The sequence below is a fragment of the Podarcis vaucheri genome (genome assembly GCF_965113315.1).
Source record: "Podarcis vaucheri genome assembly, chromosome: 11".
NCBI lineage: Eukaryota > Metazoa > Chordata > Lepidosauria > Squamata > Lacertidae > Podarcis > Podarcis vaucheri.
The window spans coordinates 19,218,443-19,245,269 of NC_138749.1; the positions used below are offsets into that span (position 1 = coordinate 19,218,443).

Below are 26,827 nucleotides of genomic sequence, written 5' to 3' on the forward strand. Positions count from 1 at the left end.
ACAGGAGGCAAATTCCAAAGGAGTTGGGTCACTCAGTAGAACACTTAAGCATGTGCTGAATCACATACTAATGAGTTTTTCTCAGAGTGTTTGTGGAAGCATCTTCTGCAGCTGGTTGTAGCCCATGCAAGTGCATGCTTCAGTGCATTTATTTATTGCCTTTGTTGTTGTTGTTAGTTGTTTAGTCATGTCCGACTCTTCGTGACCCTATGGACCAGAGCACGCCAGGCACTTCTGTCTTCCACTGCCTCCCGCAGTTTGGTCAAACTCATGCTGGTAGCTTCGAGAACACTATCCAACCATCTTGTCCTATGTCGTCCCCTTCTCCTTGTGCCCTCCATCTTTCCCAACATCAGGGTCTTTTCCAGGGAGTCTTCTCTTCTCATGAGGTGGCCAAAGTATTGGAGCCTCAGCTTCACGATCTGTCCTTCCAGTGAGCACTCAGGGCTGATTTCCTTCAGAATGGAGAGGTTTGATCTTCTTGCAGTCCATGGGACTCTCAAGAGTCTCCTCCAGCACCATAATTCAAAAGCATCAATTCTTTGGCAATCACCCTTCTTTATGGTCCAGCTTTCACTTCCATACATCACTACTGGGAAAACCATGGCTTTAACTATACGGACCTTTGTTGGCAAGGTGATGTCTCTGCTTTTTAAGATGCTGTCTAGATTGCCTTTATTTATTGCCTTTATACCCTGTGTTTTCCCCATTGAACTCAAGTTAGTATGCAAGAGGCTATGTGCTACCCGCTCCCCAAAGAAACCCTGTTTAGTTTCAGCCAGGTTGCTACATAGTGTGCCTTCAGACCACTGTATGGTGCTGATGTTGTAAAACAACAGAGTTTCTTACCAGAAAGAAACTTGAAAAACAGGGTCTAGGTGAAATCCTGAGATTTGACCCTAAGTTGGGGGTTTTTAGAGTGTGTATGTCTTGGGAAACAGGGGTGAGATGACTATTCTGCACAGTTCTAAAGATAGTGAGGACTTCGGAGAAAAAGTTGGCTCAATTTCCTTGTTTCCTTTTAAACTGGTGATGTTCTCAAAATGCAAACTTAGAAATGGAAATCTGACCATGGAGCCAAGGTCAAAGATTAGCAGTCCAAGAAGCACATAACCATTTTATCAACCTCCTTTCTTCCAGACCCAGCTCACGAGCCTGATAATCTGGAAACACACACAGTGACTTCCCATTCATTTACCCTAACTTGGGAATTTGACCATCTCAATGAAACCCACCCAGGTTTTATCAGAGGTTACTATGTTTACGTGAAAAAGGAACATGGAAACTGCACATTACTTCCAGGTAATTGGTTCAACACCCAGAACACATGGGGGTGTTCAGGCAACACACCCATGTTTAAAACCAACAGGGGAGCTCTGTACCAAGTAGCCACTTCCCCATCATCATGTGTGGACTCCCTCTCTGTCCACACATACAAGACCAACACGTTGAGAGGACTTCATGTATCCCAGCTGATTGCTCAGGGTGCCAGATCACATGGAAGGCTTTGTGTCAGTGTTCAAAACTCTCATTGTTCTAGGCACATTTTATGACAGGGAATTTCATTAGCACAAGCAGATTCTGAGGTCTGGGCGCAGTACTGCACCGAAGATTTCAGATTGAAACTGCAGAGTGGAAGGAAAGGAGGACCTTTTTCTGCCTCCCCACTTCCAACTACTCTCTGAAAACTGAAGAAGAGAGCCTCTTAAGAATATTAGGGGGATTGGCAGGGGAAGGACTAGACCACATGAAAAATGAACATAATATTTTAGCTTCAGTTCATTAATTTTCAGCTTTGGATTCTTGTTATAAAAAAGCACGCCTAGACAGTCCGTTGTTGCGCCCATAACCTAGGTTTAAGGTGCCATTTAGCTCCTAGCTTTCACAGTTTCTAACACTGCTTTGTGTGCACAGTTGTACACACCTCCTTCCCTGACAGCAGTGTTGCTAACATTTTTCTGGACAGTGAAGGGTCACGGTGAGTCCGGGGCTGCACACATGTGCTGACAGGAATGTCAGATTAGCTCCTCTGGTGTGCCCATGTTGTGCCCTGATCCTGCATTTCTTTGATCTCACACTGTCAGGGGTTCAGAAGCAGAGACGCAGAGAAGGGTGGAAACAGAGAGCGAGGGGGAGGAAGCCGAAGGGAGAATGAGTGATGATGACGACCCGAGATCTCCAAGCCTAAGCAGTGAGTCAGAGGACTCCCAAAAGGGAGCCCCAGTGAGCAGAGCAAGGGGGGGATCCGGGGGGACACCCCAGGAGGAAGGGAACAGAGGAGATTCAGAGAGCAGCAGCTGGAAGTCGGGACCCACGCTCATAACTGAGGGCGGCAGCAGCTGGAAGTCGGGACCCACGCTCAAGACTGAGAGCAGCAGGGAGGAAGGTAGCCAGGCATCGGGTTCCGGAGGCTGTCAGCAGGAGGGAGGGCACGAGTCAGGGGTGGTCACGCCCTCCTCAGAGAGCGAGGCAACGGTTAAGAGGAAAGTAGAGAGTTGGGCGCGCGCGCCAAGTTCAAATGCAGCGGAAGCTGGAGCAGTAAGCAGCCCGGAGAGTGAGCCAGGTCCTAAAGCCCGCCGCAAGGAGGCAGAAGGATCAGGGGGGTCAGCGTCAGAGGAGAGTAGAAGGGAGGAGGCCCAGGGGGGCAGAAGGACCCAGAGACGTAGGGAGAGGCGAAGGAGGTGGAGCAAGGCTAGGGTATTAAGCTGGTGTGCAAGAGGCGGGGACTCAGACGGGTCTTCGCCGACCTAGAGCAGAAGGTGTAGAGCTGCACGCTGCAGTTCGGAAATGAAACCTGTAACTCAATAAAGACTCTTTTAAAGTGGACGCTGTGTGGCGTGGTCCTATGTGAGCTGGGACCTGGTAGCAGCTCTGACAGTAAGACCCGTCTCATCAAAGCTTCAGAAACCTGAAACCTCGCAGCGGGAGCAGAAGCCGCTAGGGGAGGAAGAGGGGGTCTGTAAGCGAGCTCACAAAGGTTAGCAAGATGACGGAAGAACAGAGGATCTCCGCGCTGCAAGAGGCAGTGACCCAGTTGTCCTCAGAGGTATTGGCTTCCAAGAAACGGGAGGAGGAGACTACAGCCGCCTACAGAGACCTACACGCCAGGTTTGAAATGCTTGTTAAGCAAGGGCAACCGGGACCCAGACCGGAGGGCGTGGGATTGGCACGGAGAGCAGGAGGGCTTGTGGCTCACTTCGATGGGACTTTGCAACAGTACCCTAATTTTAGAGCAGACGTAATGTGCGCACTGCAACTGCTGGCAAAAGACTTTAGAGATGAGGAAGAGAAGGTGGGGTTCATATTGTCCCATTTGCATGGGGATGCCAAAGCCTGGCTGCGCAATTTGTGGAGGGATAAAGATCCGGCGCTTCAGAATGCAGATGCCTTTATCAAAGCGATGGATGCGTGTTTTTTGTCTACTATTGATGTGGATCTCGCCAGACGGGAGATTCATGGACTAAAACAAGGGAGGGCGAGCGTCCGGCAGTATCACGCCCGATTTTTTGCGCTGGTCAGTGCTTTAGAATGGGATCGGGATTCGCCCCCTGTCAGAGACCTCTTCTGGGAGGGTCTAAGTTCAGCGGTTAAGGATGAAATTGCAAGGGGGGAGAGGCCCCGAAGCACGCAGGAGGTAGTCCAAAGGGCGCTGACTGTGGGGGTGAGGCTGGAAGAACGTCCATGGTGCAGAGATGAAGGACGTGGAGGGCGCGAAGCAGCGAGAAGTTTCTCTTTCGTTCCGAGGGAAGCAGCGCGTGCGCAATCCACACCTCCGCCAGGAGGGGGAGGGGAACCGATGGAGGTTGGAGGTGCAAGGGCTCAGTCAGCAGCCAGAGCCCTAGCACCGGCAGCAGTGAAAGCGAAGCCTCCTAGAGGGAACAGGAAGTGTTACATCTGCGAGGATCCAGGCCATTTGGCGAAGGAGTGTCCCCGGAGGCTCCACAAGCACACTGCAGCCTCAGCAATGGTGACTGCAGCAACGCAGCAAGGAGAACCACAGCAGGGAAACGACGATGTCTGGCTGGAGACGGAGGCACTGGGGCCCAGCCAGACGCATCTGTGAAGCAGTCCCCAGCAATCTTGCAACCCACGGATCCCCTCCCACCCAAACCAGTAGTGCAGCTCACAGCATCTCTCCAGCTACCCGACGGCGTCACTATCGAAGTGCCGCTTTCTGTGGATTCTGGAAGCAACGCAGACTTTATAGCGCAGAGCTTTGTGGAGCAGCACGCTATACAGCTATTGCCTGCCACTCTGCCCCTGCAAGTCGTCACAGTGGATGGCAGAGAGTTGCTAGGGGGGCAGGTGGTGAAGCAGACGCCACCGATGGTGATGCGCCTTGGCAACCACAGGGAAGTCATCAGTTTTAATGTCACCCAACTGTCGGACACGCCCATTGTGTTGGGCATGAGTTGGCTGGACAGGCACAGTCCGACACTGGCTTGGTACCAGAGACAACTGATCTTCGGCTCCTCTTATTGCGCAGAACACTGCATCCTGCCCCGACGGGAGGGAGAGGAGGAGGAATCACAACTGCAGTTGGGAACGTTGCAAGCGGTCCCCCACAAATACGCGAGCTTTTTGGAGGTCTTCTGCGAGAAGGAGGCGGACAAGCTACCCCCTCACCGGCCATATGACTGCAAGATTGACCTCCTACCGGGGGCGACGCTGCCGAAGGGGCGGCTATACTCCATGTCTGAAGATGAAATGCAGGAACTCAAACAGTTCATCGAGCATAATCTGGAGCGTGGCTTCATCAGAGAGTCCAAGGCAGTGGGGGGCAGTCCCGTTTTCTTCGTGAAAAAGAAAGACACGCCCCAAAAAAGACTAGTTGTGGACTACCGCCTTTTGAACCAGATGACCAAACCGTCTGATTACCCCATGCCCAGGATTGACGACCTCCTCGCGACGGTGCGCAAGGGACGCGTGTTCACCAAGTTGGACCTGCGAGGGGCGTACAATCTCATCCGCATGCGGGAGGGCGATGAGTGGAAGACGGCCATGTTCACACCGCTGGGCACCTACGAATACAGAGTTATGCCCTTTGGATTACAAAATGGCTCTCACTGTTTTCAAGCTTTTATGCATCACGTGTTGGAGGGACTCCTCTACAAGACATGCGTCTGCTTCCTGGATGACATCCTGATTTTCTCTGACTCGCAGCAAGCTCACGACCGAGACGTGAGGGAGGTGCTCAGCAGGTTGCAACAACATAGACTGTACGCCAAGCTGGAGAAGTGCCAGTTCGACACGACGGAGGTGGATTTCCTGGGATACAAGTTGTCGGACAAGGGGATTGCCATGGACAGCACCAAGGTTCGTGCGGTATTGGATTGGAAAAGCCCGCGCAACCGGAAGGAGGTCCAGCGGTTTGTCGGCTTCGCCAACTTCTATCGCAAGTTTATCAAGGGGTTCGCGATGCAGATGGCAGCAATTACGGACACGCTCAGCTCCAAAAAAAAGAAATTCATCTGGACGGAGCAGGCGGAACAGTCCTTTCAAGCGCTCAAGCATCTCTTCGCATCGGAGAAGCAACTGCTGCATATCGACCCCAGTAAACCGTTGAGGGTAGAGACAGACGCGTCAGACAGAGCCGTGGGAGCTGTCCTGCTGCAGCGAGACCCGCAGGGGGTGTGGCGGCCGGGAGCGTTCTACTCCAGAAAGCTCAGCAAGTCGGAGCAGAACTACACCATCTGGGACAGGGAGTTGCTGGCCATTCATGCAGCTTTCAAGGCGTGGAGGCACTTCCTAATCGGCGCCAAGCACACGGTGCAGGTCTGCACGGACCACAAGAATCTGGAGCACTGGCGCACGGCTCAGTTCCTGAACCAGAGGCAGATACGTTGGGCGGAGTTCTTTGCTGACTTCAATTTCCGAATAGAGTACGTCCCAGGCGACACCAACATCATGGCGGATGCACTGTCCCGAAAACCGCAATACCTAGAAGAGGTGACGCCAGCGGCGGCCATGCACATCTTCGCACCGACGGCGTGGGCGTGTGCCTCAGCTACAGTAGACCTGGATGCGGTGCGACGTGCATTGCGGGACGACTCATTCGCGCAAAACAAGATGGCGGAACTGCTCAGAGGCACGGCTACCACGGACGAGTTCCAGGTGCGGGACGGCTTGCTCCTACGCAAAGGGGCTGTCTATGTACCAGGAGACGACCTTCGCGCCAAGGTACTGCAACAGTTGCACGACGCACCCACGGCCGGTCACTTTGGCACAGAGAAAACGATGGAATTAGTCGCGAGAGACTTCTGGTGGCCCAGGCTGAGAGGAGAGGTCGCGGACTACGTCGCGAGGTGCGACACCTGCCAGAGGGCCAAGCCGGTACACAGACCACCGGCGGGACTGTTAGAACCGCTGCAAACACCGTTTGAACCGTGGGAGAGGGTGGCCCTGGACTTTGTGACGGATTTACCCAGCTCGAGAGGCAAGACAGCTGTGCTAGTGGTGGTGGACTTGTTCACCAAGATGGCACATTTCATTCCGTGTGCGAAGGTGGCCACGGCGGAACAAACCGCCAAACTGTTCATAGATCACGTGTTCAAAGTGCATGGCCTGCCACGGTCTATCCTGTCCGACCGCGGACGCCAGTTCATCTCGTCTTTCTGGCAGAAGCTGATGGGTTTTCTAAATGTCAAGGTCAATCTGGCATCAGCAAGACACCCGCAGACCAACGGGCAAGCAGAGAGGGTCAATGCCATCATGCAGCAGTACCTGAGATGCTATGCCAATCAACAGCCTGCGACGTGGGTGGATTACCTGCCGCTAGCCGAGTTCGCTTACAACAACACGAAGCACGTGTCCACAGGAGTGACGCCGTTCTTTGCCAACAATGGGAGGAATCCCAGAACCTTCCCGGGACTGGAGAGAGTGGGGGAAGGAGAACCACAGACGGCGGACGCGTTCGCGTCAGAGCTGCAGGCGGTCCACGATCAACTCAGACGGCAGCTGGAGCTAGCTAAGCACGCCTACAAGGTGCAAGCTGACAAGCACAGGCGGGTTGGCGAAGTGATCCAAGTGGGAGACTGGGTCTGGTTGGCAGCCCACGCAGTGCCGACCAGGTCGCTTGCCAAGAAGAAGTTGGGGCACAAGCAGATCGGTCCGTACCAAGTCGAAGCGCAGATCAACCCGGTAGCCTTCCGACTGGCGCTGCCGGAGGGTTCCAGAATGCATCCGGTGTTCCACAGGTCGGTGCTCACTCCCTACAAGGCACCTCACAGGTTCCAGGAGCCAGGGACGGCGCCAAGTCCGCTCCGGGAACGGACGGAGACGCGGGAGGTGAAGCACCAGGACCACATCAACGAGGTCACGGAGATTTTGGACTCCAGATGGGGGGAAGAGGGAGTCGAATACCTCTTAGCCAGAGAGGGCACCCGGGCCAGCGCCAATAGCTGGGTACCAGACTACGCTTTGGAGGAACCCCTGCTCAAGGACGAGTTTCATGCCCTCTTCCCACACAAACCCATGCCAGCGAGCTTCTTCGACGACTGGTTGTTCACACCCACACTTTCTTCCAGCACGTTCCATGGATTCGACTCAGAAGGGGAACCCGCACGGAGCACCCGTTCCCCAGAAGGTTCACCGGCAGGTTCGGCATCAGGCAACTCGTATTGGTGGGACGATCGACCAGAGGAGCGATGGCGCAGGAAGTGGCTGGAGATGCCAGGTCGAGCGACCGACGCAGAGACTGACATGGACGTGTTCGGGGAGGACCTCGGGTTCGAGCACGGCGGTACAGAGATGGAAGAGCAACAAGTCAACGTCGACGACCGCGAGGGGGAAGACTCGGAGGTCTTCAGTTGGCGGCCACCCACGGGGAGCGACCTGTATCCAGCATTCCCTCCCATGATGATGGAGCGCCCAGCACCCACACCTGACAGCGGGGAGGGGGGAAGGGGGGGCTTCGAGGGGGGGATGGATGTCAGGGGTTCAGAAGCAGAGACGCAGAGAAGGGTGGAAACAGAGAGCGAGGGGGAGGAAGCCGAAGGGAGAATGAGTGATGATGACGACCCGAGATCTCCAAGCCTAAGCAGTGAGTCAGAGGACTCCCAAAAGGGAGCCCCAGTGAGCAGAGCAAGGGGGGGATCCGGGGGGACACCCCAGGAGGAAGGGAACAGAGGAGATTCAGAGAGCAGCAGCTGGAAGTCGGGACCCACGCTCATAACTGAGGGCGGCAGCAGCTGGAAGTCGGGACCCACGCTCAAGACTGAGAGCAGCAGGGAGGAAGGTAGCCAGGCATCGGGTTCCGGAGGCTGTCAGCAGGAGGGAGGGCACGAGTCAGGGGTGGTCACGCCCTCCTCAGAGAGCGAGGCAACGGTTAAGAGGAAAGTAGAGAGTTGGGCGCGCGCGCCAAGTTCAAATGCAGCGGAAGCTGGAGCAGTAAGCAGCCCGGAGAGTGAGCCAGGTCCTAAAGCCCGCCGCAAGGAGGCAGAAGGATCAGGGGGGTCAGCGTCAGAGGAGAGTAGAAGGGAGGAGGCCCAGGGGGGCAGAAGGACCCAGAGACGTAGGGAGAGGCGAAGGAGGTGGAGCAAGGCTAGGGTATTAAGCTGGTGTGCAAGAGGCGGGGACTCAGACGGGTCTTCGCCGACCTAGAGCAGAAGGTGTAGAGCTGCACGCTGCAGTTCGGAAATGAAACCTGTAACTCAATAAAGACTCTTTTAAAGTGGACGCTGTGTGGCGTGGTCCTATGTGAGCTGGGACCTGGTAGCAGCTCTGACACACACCATTCAGGTAAACACCACTGTCAGGTGGGGGCAGTTGCACAGCGCTGCCCTACTACCATGCTCCCCCTTCTGCAAATGTTTACACCACATGCTCAGCTGCCAGGGTAGAGTTGACTTGGTTCATTGGGGGGGGGGGAGTACTCTGTGCAGTCCTACTCACATGACCCGGAAGCTGTACGCCGGCTCCCTCGGCCAGTAAAGTGAGATGAGTGCCGCAACCCCAGAGTCATCCGCGACTGGACCTAACGGTGAGGGGTCCCTTTACCTTTACCTTTTATGATGCTCGAATAGGGTGCGGCACATGATTACTACGTCAAATGTCATTTAGGAATAGGTAGAAGGGGGAAAATGTAGTTCTGTTATTGTACATCTCTTGGTTCTACCACCTGCCCCAGGTACGAAATTGTGTCTTGGTTCAGGGGTGGGGTGTGCATGGGCTTAGAACAAACAGGGCACCTCTGATCACACAGTCTCTTACAGTCCTGATTTCATCCATCTCCCTGATCAGTCTAATTTGGGGAGGGTGGAAGTCTTTTCACTGTTGCTGTTAAACCATTGGGAGTTCAAAACACTTACTTATATACTGCAAACAATCTGGAGTTCTATCTCTGGATGCCAAACTACTTTCTATTTGCCCTGAGTTGGCATGTATTTTTCTTCGACTGAGCTCTGTATTATGGATGCTTTTTATGGTTTCATACAGTGTCAGTGAAAGGGCCACCTCAGTTATAAATGATGCTGAAAGGCCAGATCCAGGTGACTGGTAGCTGAATAGGTGGCCCAACATCAGCAAAAAGCCTTGTGATTTTCATTCGGATTTCTATCATATGCACACACAAATCTACATTTGTGTGGCTCTATATTATGGAGATGATGAGCTTGTAGCCACCCACCTCCCATCCTGCAAGACCATTGGCCAGATTTACTGGGGCTGATGTGAACTGGAGTCCAAAATACACAGACTCCTCTTTTCTTCTATATTGGGTGGCTACAAGAGCTTGAATGAAGAAAGGAACTTGTTTACCTGCCATTGCCTTTGTTTTTGAATGCAGACCACCCAGTGCATTGCAACTATACCATTGAAGATCCAAATCGTAAGACTTTTACAGTGAGGAACTTGGAGCCCAGCACACATTATGAGGTTGGAGTGAAAGCTTACAGTGTCGGCTCACAAGCTCTCCCTAAGAACTTCAGACAAGTATTGACACTCTCTGATGATGGTAAGTCTTAAAAGTCACTTAATTTATTAAAGCAGGGGTAACTAATGCGATGGCTTCCAGATGTTGTTCCCTGATCATTGGGCACATTGGCTGGAGGATTAAATGTTACTTGCATATTTTAACAAGGCATTTATGTGTATGGTAATTGTGAACAAGCTCGTACTTTGATGAATTCTGTCATTTATAATCAGCTGCTGTGTTTTGACAATGTGAAGTTGTCTTGTATTGAGACATAGCGAGAGACAAGTTTGATGTGTCCTTAGTCACGAACCCTGCCCTGATATGGAAGACTGATTTGTCTACATTGGTGCCCTCAATATTTCACCTTTAAGAAACTCCCTCCATCTTGGACTCCCTTCTCTTTGAGTGTTTCCAACCGTGGTATCTCTCCCATCTGCCTTCTTAAAGTCTATTGTATGTCAATTCCACATCTGGCATGCATATTACAGAACCACCCTTCCTATTTTCCTTGAATTTTATCTGGCCCTATTTTTCCCCCCTGGCACTGAAAACCAATCTAATGAAAACCAATAATGTTGGGTGATCTGGGTACTGCATCTGTTCCTAATACTGTTTATTTTTTTCTTCAACAGGAAATGGGTGGCTGCAGAACCTTCTGCCACTTGTGATTGTACCATCAGTGCTCCTACTTGCTGTGTGCATCTGGAAAAGTGAATGGTGAGTTTAGCACAATTCATTAAATTAATATTTTACATGTGAGGAGGGACCCTCGTCCAGTCAGGGTTTCTCCTCATGTGTAGGGGTGCCCCACACATACAGTTCTTTCCAGTGAAGGTCCTGTAGCTCTGTAGCCCCCATGGCCCCCTCTGCATTTTCACTCAAAGTGTAGAGGGTGTTGGTTGTGTGCTCTCCCTTCTATCATACCATCTCTCTAAAAGATGATTACAGTGGTACCTTGGGTTACATACGCTTCAGGTTACAGACTCCACTAACCCAGAAATAGTACCTCGGGTTAAGAACTTTGCTTCAGGATGAGAACAGAAATCATGCTCTGGCAGCGCGGCGGCAGCAGGAGGCCCCATTAGCTAAAGTGGTGCTTCAGGTTAAGAACAGTTTCAGGTTAAGAATGGACCTCTGGAACGAATTAAGTACTTAACCCGAGGTACCACTGTATAATACTGCTGGTGCAGTGCCCTTCAGAAAAGAATGACCCAGTTGTGAGTGGATCAGTAAATGGGATAACAATGAAGTTAAAAACATAACACAGATGCTTATGTACATCAAACCGCTACTACCTCGCTTTCTTAAGTGATCCTTTCACCCTCTATGCATCATTCTCTTTTCTGTGTTTCCCACTGACCCCATTTGGGGTGTTGTAGCTTGAAATGAATTTTTATTTGCATCAGCCATCGGCCATAGCAACAAAACAGCAGTGCAATATACAAAGAACAGAAATAAAACGTCGATTATATAAAACATACTTTAGGGTCTTGAATCAGTCAAATAGTGGACCTTATTCCAATTGCCCCAGCTAAAAAGCTTGCAACCTTTGCTGTCATCTGCTCTTCCTGATCTGCCAAGGGAAAGGACACTGTGGCAGTGGCTGGGTGACCCAGAGTGGACAATAAAAGAGGGGTAATAAACTCATTCCTCAAGTCTTTATAAAGAGTGCAAGCCAGAAGGCAGCACCGAATCGGTGGCGCATGCCCATCTCCACAGGGACATAAGCGTTTTTCGTGTGGAATATGTAGGAATTGTCCCTCAAGTACAACCGAGGGCAATACATTCAATCTTGCGATTGAATTAATGTGTGGTGAATGGGACTTCTACCTGCTTGTGCAGCCCTTCTGCTCTTCCCTTCGTGGTGTGAATAAACAAACAAACCTAGAAGCTTCTGATTAATCATGGTTTCTTGTTTCAACCAAACTGGAAAACTAATTGCCAGCTTGTGTACAAGCCAGGGTTGGAGCCGGCTTGAGTTCCTGGCTTTTTCTAAAGCTGGTGTCAGATTGGTTGGACGCAGAGAAATGGGGAGGGGGGAGGAACCAGCTGGGGAGCCACTAAGGGAAGACGGCTCAGAGCCTGAACAGCTGCAAACCATAGTTTCCTGGTTTAGATGAAATGGGAAACGATGGTTAATTAGAGGCTACCTGGTTAAACTGTGGCTGAAGCAAAGGGGCTATGTACATGCACAAAGGCTTTTCATATCTTGGTTTATTAAGTTATGAGATGGTCATTGATTGTAAACATATATATGTGCATGGTTCAGAACTGTGGTCATGGCCCAGGAGTGGGAGAATGAACAGCTCCTGTAACTCTAACAGGGTAAGTCTTAAGTGCTGCTTCAAGGCTTGATGCCAGTTGTGGTGCAGCAGCAGTTATTTTCTGCCTGGCACCTGGGTGATGTTGGGCCAGCAAGGGGGAACGGGAGGAACCACATTCACCACCTTGAGCTCTTTGGAGGAAATGTGGGGCAATAACAAACTTGCTTAGGCTGCCCCTGATAAGCCAGGTAACTTCAGTTACCTACTCTGAGCAGAGCAAGGAGGCTAGCGCACAGCGTACCTGGGCAGGTACATTTCTAACTTTGTGGACAAACATGCCAATTGCACTTGGCTGTTTCAGCTGATTCTCAGAAGACCACTGTGGATTTAGTTCTTTGACACGACAAATAACTTTATCACTGCTGTGTTTTAAGCAGCAAAATAAGTTGCCTTTCTTTTCTGATTTTCCCCTCCCTTTCTTTTCTAGTGTGAAGAATTCATTGAACATCCCCCATCCTGATGCAGCTCTTTTAAAGGTAAGATAAAATCACTATCAAAATCTGATAGTAGAGGACTCTATAAACAGTGAGGCTGGCACAACTACTTTTAGGTGTGCCCATCGTGCCCCTAAATCTGTTCTGGGGGTTTCCCCCCAAAGCCCCAGAGCAGATTTAGAGCAGGGAGTTACATTGCACAGCAAAAAGTCATTGTGTTGGTGTTACCCTTCAGTTGGCTACAAGCCCTAAGCTGTCATGCTTTTAATTGAATTTTAATAATAATAATATTTTATTCTTTTTTCCATACATTTGTTACTCAACAATTATATTCCAATTCAGCAAAACTAGTGACTCCCCCCTCACCCAACATTGATGTTTCTAGCCCAAATTACATACAATTGCATTTTAAGAAACACTTCAAACTCCACGTATGGGAAGTAACTTATTATATAGACAAGAAAAGGTTTCCAGTGTTCTTTAAAATATTCTAAAATCGTACCTTTTGTCAGTGCCATCCATTTTGCCATCTCTGCATATTCCAAGATTTTCATCAACCATTCTTCCTTAATGGAAATCCAATGAGAGTTAAGTCATGTTAAGTCCCTCTGATATCACATCCAGCTGGACTCAAACATGCCTAACTGTTCCGATTGTGTTGGGCAATAGTGTGTGGAGCTGTAGAAACAAATATGCTAGCCCAGTGTTCCTTTTGCCCTACATACTTCCCTGAACTCTGTTTTTCCAGGGTTCTAAAATGCACAAGAGGGACACAGGTGGTGCTGTGGGTTAAACCACAGAGCCTAGGACTTGCTGATCAGAAGGTCGGCGGTTCGAATCCTCACGACAGGGTGAGCTCCCGTTGCTCAGTCCCTGCTCCTGCCAACCTAGCAGTTTGAAAGCACGTCAAAGTACAAGTAGATAAATAGGTACCGCTCCGGCGGGAAGGTAAACGGCGTTTCTGTGCGCTGCTCTGGTTCGCCAGAAGCGGCTTAGTCATGCTGGCCATGTGACCCGGAAGCTGTACGCTGGCTTCCTTGGCCAGTAAAGCGAGATGAGCACCGCAACCACAGAGTTGTCCGCGACTGGACCTAATGGTCAGGGGTCCCTTTACCTTTAAAATGCACAAGGAACCTCCTTGACTGCAGGAAGCTGCCTGAGCAAGTTGCTCTCTGTGAGTTGGAAGGTAATGAGAATGGAGGGGGAACAAATGTTTTAAATTCACGCTCGGCTACCACAGAAATGGAAGGAGTGGCTGGAGAACACTTTAGTCTGGATCCAGCCCATTCTTTTTTAGGGAGTGCTCTTTATCTTCTGCTTTATGAGTCTGGTTTTAATTTTCTTGCTTTCTGTAGATTCCACAGGTGAAGTCCGGACCCATGGAAATAAGCGAGACCCCTCCCTGCAAATTACAGCTGATAGGAACGTGTCAAGGTCCTGTCAGCAAGCAGCCTCCACTTCCAATTTTTGTGGAAAATTGGAGCTACTTTAAACTGCAAGGTTGCGAGGCTCTACCATCACAAAAGGGAGCAAGCAAGAAACCCAACTTACCTCTGACATCTTACCAGCCGCTCGAGCGCTTTGGTTTTGGAAGCACCGCTATCAGCCACCCACCAGGAACGAGTCAAGGCGATTTAGACTCTCTCTCTCAAACAGACGTGCCTCTCAGTGTGGGTTCTGTTGAACCCAGCCAGCCACTGGTTTACAAACCCCAGCTGCCCCAAGAGTCCAAAGCAAGCACACCTGGATCCAATGATGAAATGGTGTGTTTAACTGCTATACACTGTTGAGCTCTGTACAGGAACTGCTTCTAGATCAATATCCTAGTCACTGAAGCCGGACAGGTGGATGCGGTTCAGTCCTGCTGGCCACATGACCCGGAAAGCTGCCTGTGGACAAACGCCGGCTCCCTTGGCCTGAAAGCGAGAGGAGCACTGCAACCCCATAGTCGCCTTTGACTGGACTTAACCGTCCAGGGGTCCTGTACCTTTTTTACCTAATGTGGAAACAAACAGAGGTGGTGATCCTTACAAACACTCCTCCTCATAGTGCAAATGGGGACAGCAAATCTCATTGGAAGAATTTGCAAAGTGCTCTTTCTTCTGCGTTAGGCTTGGTTGACACATTTAGGCCACGAACTTACGGTGCGGCAGAGAGAGATTTGGTGGCGGTTACTCTGTCGCACCCAGGCCCCTGCTGGCTCCTTTTGGTCAGTGTGGAAAGAAGCAACCTTTTCTTCATTCTCTCTTCCATTCCTACTGAGCACAAAGGCAGGGAAATCAAGCATGGTATGGCTTAATTTTCAATCTGGTATGGCTTTGGGGCTGATCCAGTTAGGGGAATGGGGAAGTTTTGGATCCTATGGATCCCAGGGCACTCTGTGTCAAGTCATTGCGTGGAGCTGGCTTGAGATTGTGGCTTTTTCTAAAGCTGGTGTCAAGGACTGGCTGAAGGCACAGGAATGGTGGGAGGAACCAGCTGGGGAGCCACTAAGGGAAGAAGGCTCGTATGTTCGTCCCCTCCTCCCTCCCAGTTCCTTTTCCTTTTGTGTTGTGTCTTTTATACAGAGAGCAGGGAATCCCTTTGCACTGATCTTTGTAAGCCAGTTTGGGAGTCTTTTGGGGGGTGGAAGAGCAGGGTAAAAATAAAACAATATTTTTTAAAGGTCTACCATTCTTAGGTCAGGATTTGCCTAATGAACCCCATCAGCAGAAGGCAAGGCCTCACACTTGTGCAACAGGGCTTTCCTCTGTGCTCCTCCTGTATTGGCTTGGGGTGGTGATGTTGTGAGACCCCCTAGAACATGCAATGGAGGAGGGAAGGGGGATTGTTCCATCTGGTAAACTGACATGCTTGCACAGACAGAACATTCAACATAGCGCAACCTTGAATTCCACAAAAAGCATGCACATTTCTAAGGAATTCAGATGGAAATGCTTGCAACCTTTCAACAAGGCTGGTCCAGTCATGCTGTATGTTTCCCAATTAAATTCAGTCCAGAACCAAGTTGCGCCTTACTGGTTTCTTTGCATTTAAATAATACCATTTGGGATTCCTTTAAATGTTGACTGAGATTGCGGACAGTTCTACTGGAGCCGGCAGATCTTCAGATGCTTACCACTTGAGTGGCTTTTGAAACTCTTTGAGGACTCCTGAAGAGTTTCAAAAGCACTTTTCCATGTGTTGCAAGAAAATGCCCATAAAATTCAAGAGCGAAGTGACACTGAGTGGGCAATCTTTTGGTTCCTGAGGAGTCTAATAGGTAAAGGTAAAGGGACCCCTGACCATTAGGTCCAGTTGTGGCCGACTCTGGGGTTGCAACGCTCATTTCGCTTTATTGGCCGAGGGAGCCGACGTACAGCTTCTGGGTCACGTGGCCAGCATGACTAAGCCGCTTCTGGTGAACCAGAGCAGCGCATGGAAACGCCGTTTACCTTCCCACCAGAGTGGTACCTATTTATCTACTTGCACTTTGACGTGCTTTCAAACTGCTAGGTTGGCAGGAGCAGGGACCGAGCAACGGGAGCTCACCCCGTCGCGGGGATTCGAACCGCCGATCTTCTGATCGGCAAGTCCTAGGCTCTGTGGTTTAACCCACAGCGCCACCCACATCCCTAGGTCCATATAAATAAGTAAGTTAGTTTTATTTGTATCCCTCCCTCCCTGGCTGAAACCGGGCTCAGGGCGGCTGACATCAAATCTATAACCATGATATAAAATCAAGCAATAATTAAATTACCTCCTAAAAAACAAGTCAGGGTCAAATTAAAATCTAATTAGATGGCTTTCTGCAGGATTAGGGTTGGGAACAATCAATGCTCATCTAATTGGCTCCTCTCGCCAGCTACTTTTCTTGCCCAAGTCGTATCCTTTCCAGGTGGCTTTTCATTTTTAAAGAAACAAAACAAAAATGCCTGCCCTTCCAGCTGTTGGAATGCTGCTCTCATTAGCCCCAGCCAGCCTGGGGACCAACGGTGTGGGATGATGGGAGTTACAACCTATCTCGAGGGCACCATGTTGACTAGTCTTGTTCTTCCGACCTCTATACCGCTGGAAGCTATTAGCACTAGGATCAGATAAAGAACTTGCATAGTACTGTCCATGCAAGTCCTGCTAACTGAAAATTCACCAATCTGCACTTAAAGAACCTTGCTATACACTCCACAGATTCACTTATCTGTACAGTCGACTTCCTTGCTTTTTTGTGTGCTTTGTGGGTCACCATTGGCCATTTTTGAACAGAAACCAAGGGGAAAGAGAGAGAGTGGGGACCAAGATCAGACAAATCAAAGAGAAGGAAAAGCACAAGGGGTCTGACAAAGTGAGCACAAGAGGTCTGACAAGCCTATTTCCTTTGGCTGTAGCGATTTCAGAAAGAAACCATGGAGAGGGAGTGGGGAGAGATCAAACAAATCCAGCATTAGAATATGAACACTCACCTAATGAACCATTCCCTGGAAATGCATTGTGCTTATAAAGCAGGATCTGCGAATATCTTCAGTTTTCTAATTCATTATCCCAGATACAGCTGAAGTGGTCGTGGTTCAGGGGTAGTAGAGCATCTGGACCAATGTTCAACCCTTGGCAACTCCAGACAGGGAGAGGCCTTTGTCTGAGATCCCGAGCGGCTGCTGCCTGCCAGTGTGGGCAACACTGAACTAGATGGACCACTGGGTCTGACTCCCAGGTAAGTCAGCTTGTGTAGTATTAGGTTACAATGCCACCTAGTGGGCAAAAGGAAAACTCCAGGTCAGCTTTAGAACGAAACTAAAAATGAAGAGTGAAGGGAGAAAGCCACAGCGAATAAAAGGTCAAAAGACAAGACAAATGCTAAACATTAACAACTCTACTTGGTTGTTCAATGAAATTAGAATTACACGGGAGCAGGGACACAGACAGGACCTGCCACCCTCCACCACTTTCCTCCGCGCATTGGCAGGCAAACATCTGAATAGGGCTAATGTCTCAATTCAGTGGCAAACCTGAGTTGCAAAAAAGAAAGGAATATTTATTTAAATTTGCAGTAAGGTGATTGGCTTGGTACCCAGCAGACCAAACGGTGCAACGGGGCTCGGAGATGGTGAAGCATCAGGCGTTTTACTTTAAGAGAGCAAGTTCAAAGTCCATTTTATTAACAATGCATCCCTTTGATAAGATAATGCTTCAGGAGGCTTTTAATGTTCATAGATGTGAACTGTACACACTGTACAAAACAAAACAAAACAAAAATCCAAAAAAGGAAAGAGAAACAAAAAAGAGATCAAGAATCCAGATGGGCAGATCCAATTGGGGACAAAGCCTCTTCAAAATTATACACAGCTCAATGAAATATTCATACAGAAAATATATAAATACTTTTTCTTTCTTTCTATGTTACAGGTATACAATATAAATCAGATTTCAATGTCCATTCAGTGACCTACAAACAATATAACTTCCAAATATGTAGCAGCTTGTCAACTGAAAAAAAAAGAGGAAATATGACCACATGGGGTGGAGACAATGAGCTTTGAAGTTTTTCATACACTCTTCTCACACTCCTCAGAATGATTAATTTACATAATCTCTAACATCACACATAGTTTGGGTTATTGGCAGCCACTATTCAAGCACATCTCCCCGCCCCCACCCACAAATTACACCTACAAAATACTGCCCCTCCCCCTCAAAGCTTCTTGCGTTTTGTGCTAATCTAACCTACGCAGTGGCAGAATGGCAAGTTCTCTTGCTCTTCTTCTCTTTTTTTGGCATAAATTACATTTTTTCAAATTAAATAGTGTCTATTTTATACAAGCAGGTCAAGCAAAAAAAGTGCAATTTCTGCATGCTGTGGCGTCGCTATCCAACTATTTTACAAAAGAAAAAAATCCAAATAAAAACCACATTCTTGACTGAATTAAAAAATGATAATTACATAGCAAATCTGGATGTTTGCGCTGAGAAGTCTAAAAAACGAAACAAAAAAACCAAAGACAGGGCTATTGCCATTTCTAGAAAAGGAAAATTTCTAGTAGGGATTCTAACATGTTCCCATCACCACTAGCCAGCATTTAATAGTGAGGTACATTTAACTGGAAAACACATGCCCATCAGCACTGTCACATTTTTCTGCACAGGAGGGCAAGCGGAAGGGTATGGTAACAAGGATTGTTACAGAAGGCAATCTCAAAATAAGAGTAGATAGGTAGCCGTGTTGGTCTGTCATAGTCAAAGTAAAAAAAATTCCTTCCAGTAGCACCTTAAAGACCAACTAAGTTAGTTCTTGGTATGAGCTTTCGTGTGCATGCACACTTAGTGTGCATGCACACGAAAGCTCATACCAAGAACTAACTTAGTTGGTCTTTAAGGTGCTACTGGAAGGAATTTTTTTACTCAAAATAAGAGGGTTTTTTTCCTATTAAAAGCAAAAAAGAAAAAGAAAAAGGATCAATATGTTTAAGGCAATATTCAGCCAGAGTTAAGCCCTAAATTTAGAAGTGCCTCTCTTTGGGTCGGACCCCATGCCCTCTGAAACTTACATTCACTTCACAACTGGGGCATCAGCTTTGCAAAATCTTTATATAGAGAATGCTGCCAGGAACGCAAGCAGCTGAGCTGCCACCAAAATGCTTCCAGAATATTATTTCTGCCTTATACTGCTATTCGAAGAGTTACTGAAGGACATTCTCTGCCGCCTGGCAAGTATTCTAGAATGTGTCGGAGAAAGCAAACTTCTGAACGTGTCAACCCATTTTCTAGAATACTGAAAATATTCTAGAGGAATGGAAACCGACGGTGCCTAATTAGCAGCAGCCCATATGGCGGATATAATGAACAAGGTCTTTTTAGGACTGTATGGGCCTTTTGACACACATCTGACAATATGACTTGGATCTTTTGTGGACTGAGTTCAAAGATCTGAGCTTTCCTGCCTTCCCTTTGCCCCTTCAAAAAATATGATCCTGGGAGTTGGGGGGGGGGCCTTTGGGACTAGAAGGGAGAGCCATTGGCAAATGGAGAGGGAATTGGCAGAAATCACCCTGCTTATGTGCGCAGAGGACCAACTCGGAATCCAAGCCTACATTGCAAGGGGCTAACACTTCTTTGTCTGATGATTAGTAACGGCTAAAGGTTTTCTATGCCTATCACATAATCAGGCTGCTGCCATATGTATTAATGGAGGTGTTGAACCTGAGGTACTCAGCTCTAACAGTCTGCGTCACAGCCAATATCTAATCCTTAACTTATCTGGCGTGGGGAAAACAAAATTCCTACAGAATTATATTTGGAATGCACTGAACAAAAGCAGAAAAAGGATGTCAATTCAAAGTGTTCTCTCAAATGCAGCTTTTTAGAATACTACATGCTCCCCTTTCCCTCTAAAAGACCTGGAGAAGTTTGGGATCTTTGTTTAAAATCCCTTCTGTCCAACTTTTACTGCAGTAAGTAGGGCAGGACAGTGTGTGCGCACGAGAGAGAGATAGATGCATCTAAACAAGGCCCCCATGCACTGTAAGGGTCCATTCTGAAGCACTTAGAATCTCCTTTGTGACGTACCTCACAAGGTCAGAAGGGGGATCATTAGTACAAGGATTTCTACAGGGATCGGATGCACTGATCTCTCAGAAGTCACTGAGCCAAGCCCACAGTTCCCACCCCTCTGCAAAAGCAACAGTGGGACATAGTATGAGGGGTCCACACCACCCACATAATTCAAACTGTGATGCTGAGAGTTTCCCCAAGAGCCACCGTAGTTTCCTTTTCTGGGAACGTTTCATATGGTTTTGGCTTGGTGCCCAATTCCTGTGCAGGAGCACCTAAGGCTACCCTGTAGAATTCGTGATCCTCCAAGCCAAACGCAATCGGCCAGGTATATACAGCCGCCCTCTGATTTTTCTGTATCTCTGAGACTCATGAGGTTGTCAAACAGCCGGCAGTTCACAATTCAGGGCTTTTGCATTTGGCTTGATGGATTAAAGGTCGTCCAAGTACACAACCGAATGAGATGCTACTGTGGCTGGCCAAGGAGTACTCGATTCAAAACACAGCTTTTCAATGAAAACCCATTGTGTTACACTCCAGAATATATTCTGCCACATCAAATTAATTGACAAATTAAACGCAAGGTATCATATATGAAACACTCAGTACTGACATTATTACATCCTCGACACTTACGGAAATATGTTTTCTTTCCTTAAATGTACTTGAAAAATTCACTTGATGTTACTTTGCAGTTTTCTTGGTGATGGTCAGGATGTCAGAGTTCTTTGCACTTAAAAAAAGGTAGTGGTGAATTTTCTGGGTGTAGATGCTGCAATCAAAGTTTATTGTTTAATTTTCCCTATTCATTTTTCATGTCCCTTCTTTAAGAGCTGGGTTGGAAAGCCTAACCACCTGAACAATTTATTTTGTTAAATATAGATTTATTTATTTATTTATTTTAAAAAAAGCCTCAGCTACCTTTTGTCTTGGAAGCAGAAATGTAAACTAGAGTACATGAATTAACTCCAGCTGGAGTCAGCAATCTATAGGTCTTAATTACTCTATCCTAACTGAGGTAGTGTTCACTACTACTGTATTAGATCAGGGGGGTTTTTTTGTCCTGTTTTAACCGTGAGTACTACATCACTCCTTTGGGGTTTACACCACTATTTGGTCTACTGTAGCTAGCATTTTGGTTTTGCAAAGGAGTTGTATTTAAGTCCAAACGATATATCTGTAAATACTGGCAGATAAGATTAATGGATTCCATGCGGTTAATAGGTAGACATTAATTCAGCTGAAGCCCCCCACCCAAATCTCCAAAGAGCTCTGATGAAAATGGGGAGGGGGGAATGAGGGAACTAATTTTGCTGGGAACCCTCCATTTACAAAGGCCTAAAAGGGTTCTACCAATTAAATTATAGTGAAGGCCACATGACTCAATGAAAGCAGTTATAACAAGTAATACTATAGGAAGGGGGAAATGGCCAACTCCTAGAAGGAACCTCCACTGCCACTCCAAACATTCCTCTACAGCTCAAGGAAAATAAGACGTCTGGTTAAAGGGTGGGGAGGTAACAACAACTGCCTCTACAGGCCCTCTGCTCCTTCCTGTCACCTTCCAATTAACATCCAAAGGCAACAAATGGGGGGAAATCTGGTAACGTATTCTTATTTCCACCACCAACCTCCCCCACCCTCCACTGCCATCATCGTATGTGAAAGAAAGTCTCAAAACCTCTACATGCCCGCAACCCCCAGTGTCACATTCCTTGGAACCAAAGTCATCATCGAGTCAGAAGAAGTAAAAATGAGCACGCCACCAAGACAACTCCTGTTCCTTTAAAATTATTTGTTCCCCAATGGCAGGCTAGAATGGCAGTGTAGACAATGCAAGGAAAACACGGAAGCTAGAGATGAACTCTGAGCTCATCGAGCCAGGAGAAAGAGGCTTTGGCAAAATTAAGCCATAGTGCGATGGGGAAGATGCTCTCAGATGAGCCACCGTGGTGAATGTGGGAGGAGAAGAAAAAAGAAGCGGATTCGGGTGATGTGTATCCAAAACTTCCAGAGGTCAAGAACTGCTCGTTCTTCCATCTGCCCTGTACAGGAAGGGCAAGGAGCCTAAGCGAAAGAAGGGCTCACGAGGAACTGCAAAAAGGAGCTTGACAAAAAGATGTCAGCTGTAAGCACTTGCCAGTCTCCTACTAAGGAAAGCAGAACTCTTAGAGGTGGTTTGGCCTTTTAACTTTTGCAGTCTTCCCTGTGTTGTGGAGCAAAACCATTTTTTTGGAATGGCAGTGGAGGTAACCTAACCAAGAGTGGATTGCGTAATGAAAAATTCAAATATCCTTATATCCAAAACGTTCTATAACGTGGAACAAAATCCTACCACAAAAAGAATTAGCACACTGATTAAGCTGCGGTAAGAAATATGCAAAACTGAGCTAATTACACCTTGATAAGCAAATCTTTGAATTTGTTTAATGGGGGGGGGGGGGGAATGGATGGACATAATATGATTGCCAGTACAGTCCTGCTGTACTATTTTCATACACAAGAAATTACAGAGTAACCTCCATCCACTACAGTCAGTCTTTTGTAATGAAAGCGGTTGGGCATTTGTATGTACAGGTTTGCATATATCAAGTTATTTGATTCTAGGGGGGGGGGGCTTTCGGTCTGGGGACAAGATGCACCCGTTTCAAGTCTGCACTTCTAGAAATTTAGGAATCACACTAAGGGTGTGGGGAGAACTGACCTATATATTGTCACCATCATATCATCTGTGCAAAGGATCTGTGAAAGAACAATGGATCAAAGCATAGGAGTGTTCATTTCTGCATTGCACCTTTAAGGCTTTTCACTACCATTACTGGTATTATCTTGCAATTAACCTTTCACGTTTATAATAAAAGCTAAGTGGTAAGGAGAAAAATTAAAGACATGGAATGTGGTCCCCCCCCTTGCCTCTTTCCTGATCAAAAGCAGCAATGGGTAGATATTTCCTAGTTTTTCTTGATAAAGTATGCACCCTTATTTGATGGAAGTCATGCTTGTTAAAAGGTTTACATTTAGACAATTTACATACTAGATGAGCATTAATGTAGAAAACCCGACCGAACAACATGCATTATTATATGTACAGGGAAATTCTGATCCCAGGGGTCTGAGAAGTGATTTGTTCTTTTTTTTAAAAAAATCAAACTGTAGTGAAGTTCCTTAACTGGTTCAGTTAACACATTACCACATGTAACTGCAACAAAACTAGACCGACTGCTAAGACAAATAAGGATTTTTGCTGTTTTAACAATAAAATAATTTAAGACTACCCCAAGTTACTAAGGATTCTCTTCCTCTCTCAGAGATCAGAAATTCTCCAAGTAGTGTTTCACAAAGATTAGGAAAAATATCATAGAAAGCCATCATTAATCCCCTGACGTCCACAGTTTGAGCAGCTCCATTGGTGACAATGGAGATAGAGCCTTAGGTGCTCCGAGATCCAGGGTTTAAAAGGCATCACTCTCTGTCCTGAACGGAAGTAAAAAAAACCCCAACCATGTACAACACGTCCCTGCACGCTGTCCTCTATTATTACGATGCTGCGTTTCAAAATAAGTGAAATGAAAACCTGTGCAAGTGTTCAGTGCTTCGTTCTCCTTGCATATCTTGGTAATTGCTACTTTCATTGTTTTAACAATTCCCATAGGGCTCAGATGGATGGATGGGAAAGCAAGTTCCATGGAGGAGAGGTTCTGTTACTTGTACCCAGAATGCTTCTCTTCTCTTCGCCCAGTCAATTAGACGTTATTATCCGAGGCTACCGACGACTTCATATTTAACCACACCACAAAAAGCAAGGGGTCAGGATTCAGCCGATGGGTTAGCTGTTTGCTGATTTGTTGCTAGTACGGCTTCTGCTTCTTCGTGCATCTGGAAGTAACGAGATAGAATGTTAGTAAATTAGCATAAAAGACAAAAGTTGTATTAGAAGCCTATCAAGAATTAGCTAGATTTCACTTTGACTCACTTGTAAAAACTGGACATCTTGAAAGAGCTCTTGTATGAACCTTCGGGATGGTAATCGAAATGTACAGTGCGCTAGCAAGTAGGACACTTCAGAGTAAAGGCATATGTCATCAAATGCTTGGGGAAACTTCTCTTTAATTCTAATCAGAAAGAAAAAGAAACCAATTCATGCACCATGATTTAACTGTTCCATCAAAACCTAATACCTTTAGGGAAGGAAGCTGAGGCAGCTATCTGATATTCCATGCAAATCGATGAAGACAAATCTCAGGACATAACAATCTGAATTCAAGTGAAAGAGGAACAAAAATACAGACTGAAAAGGCAAATATGGAACTGAAAAGGCTTAAACGAGTCTAATCCAAACCTCATATGCTCACAATTACTGAAGCATGTGATAGATGCAGGAAAATAGTTTTGCCAAGATGGTCATACCCCCATTACCAGATGTTGGATTCAACTGCTGCAGATGCTACACTGACATTGTTGTGTCAAAAGCAGATCTGATATGAACCGAACACGCCCACAACAATCTTACCACAGACAATGCATGAACTTGACATCTCACACTTGGGTGGTTATACAGCTACTGAAGGCATGACGGGTAAGTAATTTTATTAACTCTACAACCAAGTTCAGCAACCACCTTTGCTAAGAGATTGGCTGATGGGTCACGGTTTCAATGCCATCTCTCAAAGGAAGGCTTTGCCACAATTGTCAAGGCCTACAAACCCATCTACGATTCTAGGCTGGCAAATGGGATAGTCTCCACTCCCTCCACCCCAATCAGCATGAATGATTTCTAACATATTCTCATTGTGTCCTCTTTGGTAAGAGCTGATGATGCCAGAAGCTCAGCCACATCCTTCCTCCCCACTCTTCCCAACTCCAAAGGATTAGTGAGGAGCCTGAGGGGGCTACATCTGTCAGTTTGCATTTCTTAGTGCAGAAAGTATTGATCTGATGTGTAGAGATCTTTCCTGTTCTAATTAATTCAAGATGGTTCTGGAAGCTTCTCTGTGTGAAAGAAACAAGCAGAAGGTTCCTGATGTTTGGGTTATTCCTTCAGAGAGGCTGAGTACAGCTGGCTTAAACTGGTCCTGTTATCTCTTTCAGTCAAGGTCATGATGACTATAATAGTAAGGCCAGAAGGAGCCTGGGTTTCACCTTCTCTCTCTCTCTCTTCCTTCTGGTGTGGTGTTCTGTACATAGTATTCTTAGTGTTAAGGTTTAGACTTATTATAAGTTATTGTAAGTTTAAGTTAAGTCTGCTGGAACTGGATTTCTTATGGATAGTGCCAATCCTGAAGGTGGATTTGTGACCATTTATGCTCATTTGTCTTCAGTAGCAGTAAAGCTACAATTGCCTCTGGTCTATTTTTTGGGAATCCTGCAACGTGTTTAAGTTTTTACTCTGCTAACTATCATCTTCTTCTTCTTCTTCTTCTTCTTCTTCTTCTTCTTTGGCGATCACTCGTAGCCAAGTAAGATTGTCTTCCATAAACACGCTTTTAACAATGAATCCGTAAGTGACTGTGGAGGCCAATTCTGGATCCACATGTCCTTCCACAGTGGGGACATTGGTTTCCGGGCAGGAGTTGATCATGGTGTGGATTTGCCAAGCGTGCCTTCCTCTTAGCATGTTTCTCCCTTGCGTCCTGAGTTCAAGTGTCTTCAAAGCCCATGACACCTTTGGTAAAGGCTGTTGGAATCGTCTCTGGATCAATACTGAGTAGAATTCCATGACAACATCTATCCCCCTTTCCTCTGCCTCCCTCATCCACAGCTGACAGACTATTTGCAGAAAGCTAAAATTGTAGCAAGAAGAGAGTGCTACTTACGTCAAGAGACCTGTTTCATGTCCTTTAGTTCCTACTGAACTGCTCAAGTTGATCACTAATCGCAAGACTTCCTTTCTCAGTAGTATGCGGCAGACAGGGGTATCATCTGGGATTGACTTTACACCTTGAGGGGGAAGGACATTTTTCAGAATCAAAATCACAGGCAGTTGCATGCGTATTCACTGAGAAGTGCCACACACGCATTACAATGCCTGCCATTAGGCCAAGGACTCGCTCAGATGTTATTTCTTCTCAAGACTACATATGGAGTCAACGTCTAGAAGCAAGAAGAAACAAACACAGATTCTCCTGGTCTGGACCTTCCTTTCTACATGCAATAAAGGAGATAGGGGAAAACAGAGGACAACATGAAGGAATTGTGTCAGCCCAAAACATCATGCACAGAGGTGTAGGGTGTGAGCACATGTTGGGGAAGGTGGAAGAATGCTGGCTGAATGGCTCTTAAGAGAACACACATCACCTTCAACTACTTGGCAGTTGTAATGTTAGGAAAAACCTAATAAAGGTTGCAGTCCTAAGTTGAGTTAGAGGAAGAGCATGTTCATGCAATACAGTGGTGCCCCGCAAGACGAATGCCTCACAAGATGGAAAACTCGCTAGACGAAAGAGTTTTCCGTTTTGGAGGTGCTTCGCAAAACGAATTTCCTATGGGCTTGCTTCGCAGGACGACAATGTCTTGCGAGTTCCTGCTGGTTTTTTTCCCCTCCCCCCCCCCTTTTCTAAGCCGCTAAGCCGCTTATCAGCTGATCCGATCAGCAGGTAAGCCGCTAAAAGCACTAATAGCGCTAATCCGCTAATCCT

General features: G+C 47.3%; 2 protein-coding genes across 10 annotated transcripts in view; one reads left to right on the forward strand and one right to left on the reverse strand.

The window, feature by feature from the left end:
- Positions 1 to 15,677, forward strand: part of LOC309542874 (oncostatin-M-specific receptor subunit beta-like) — a 54,544-nt gene extending 38,867 nt beyond the window's left edge. For all 7 annotated transcript variants that reach the window (XM_082241853.1, XM_082241852.1, XM_082241854.1 and 4 more), the window contains 5 exons: positions 1,141 to 1,302; positions 9,785 to 9,952; positions 10,546 to 10,630; positions 12,665 to 12,713; positions 14,027 to 15,677. In XM_082241853.1, the coding sequence (XP_082097979.1) occupies positions 1,141 to 1,302; positions 9,785 to 9,952; positions 10,546 to 10,630; positions 12,665 to 12,713; positions 14,027 to 14,461 (899 nt within the window). In that variant the 3' untranslated portion in view covers positions 14,462 to 15,677. The remainder of the gene's footprint in view (positions 1 to 1,140; positions 1,303 to 9,784; positions 9,953 to 10,545; positions 10,631 to 12,664; positions 12,714 to 14,026) is intronic.
- Positions 15,678 to 23,097: 7,420 nt separating this feature from the next.
- RICTOR (RPTOR independent companion of MTOR complex 2) overlaps positions 23,098 to 26,827 on the reverse strand; it is a 63,784-nt gene continuing 60,054 nt past the window's right edge. For all 3 annotated transcript variants that reach the window (XM_082241753.1, XM_082241752.1, XM_082241751.1), the window contains 3 exons: positions 26,006 to 26,129; positions 24,166 to 24,304; positions 23,098 to 24,068 (listed from right to left, as the gene is read on the reverse strand). In XM_082241753.1, the coding sequence (XP_082097879.1) occupies positions 24,000 to 24,068; positions 24,166 to 24,304; positions 26,006 to 26,129 (332 nt within the window). In that variant the 3' untranslated portion in view covers positions 23,098 to 23,999. The remainder of the gene's footprint in view (positions 24,069 to 24,165; positions 24,305 to 26,005; positions 26,130 to 26,827) is intronic.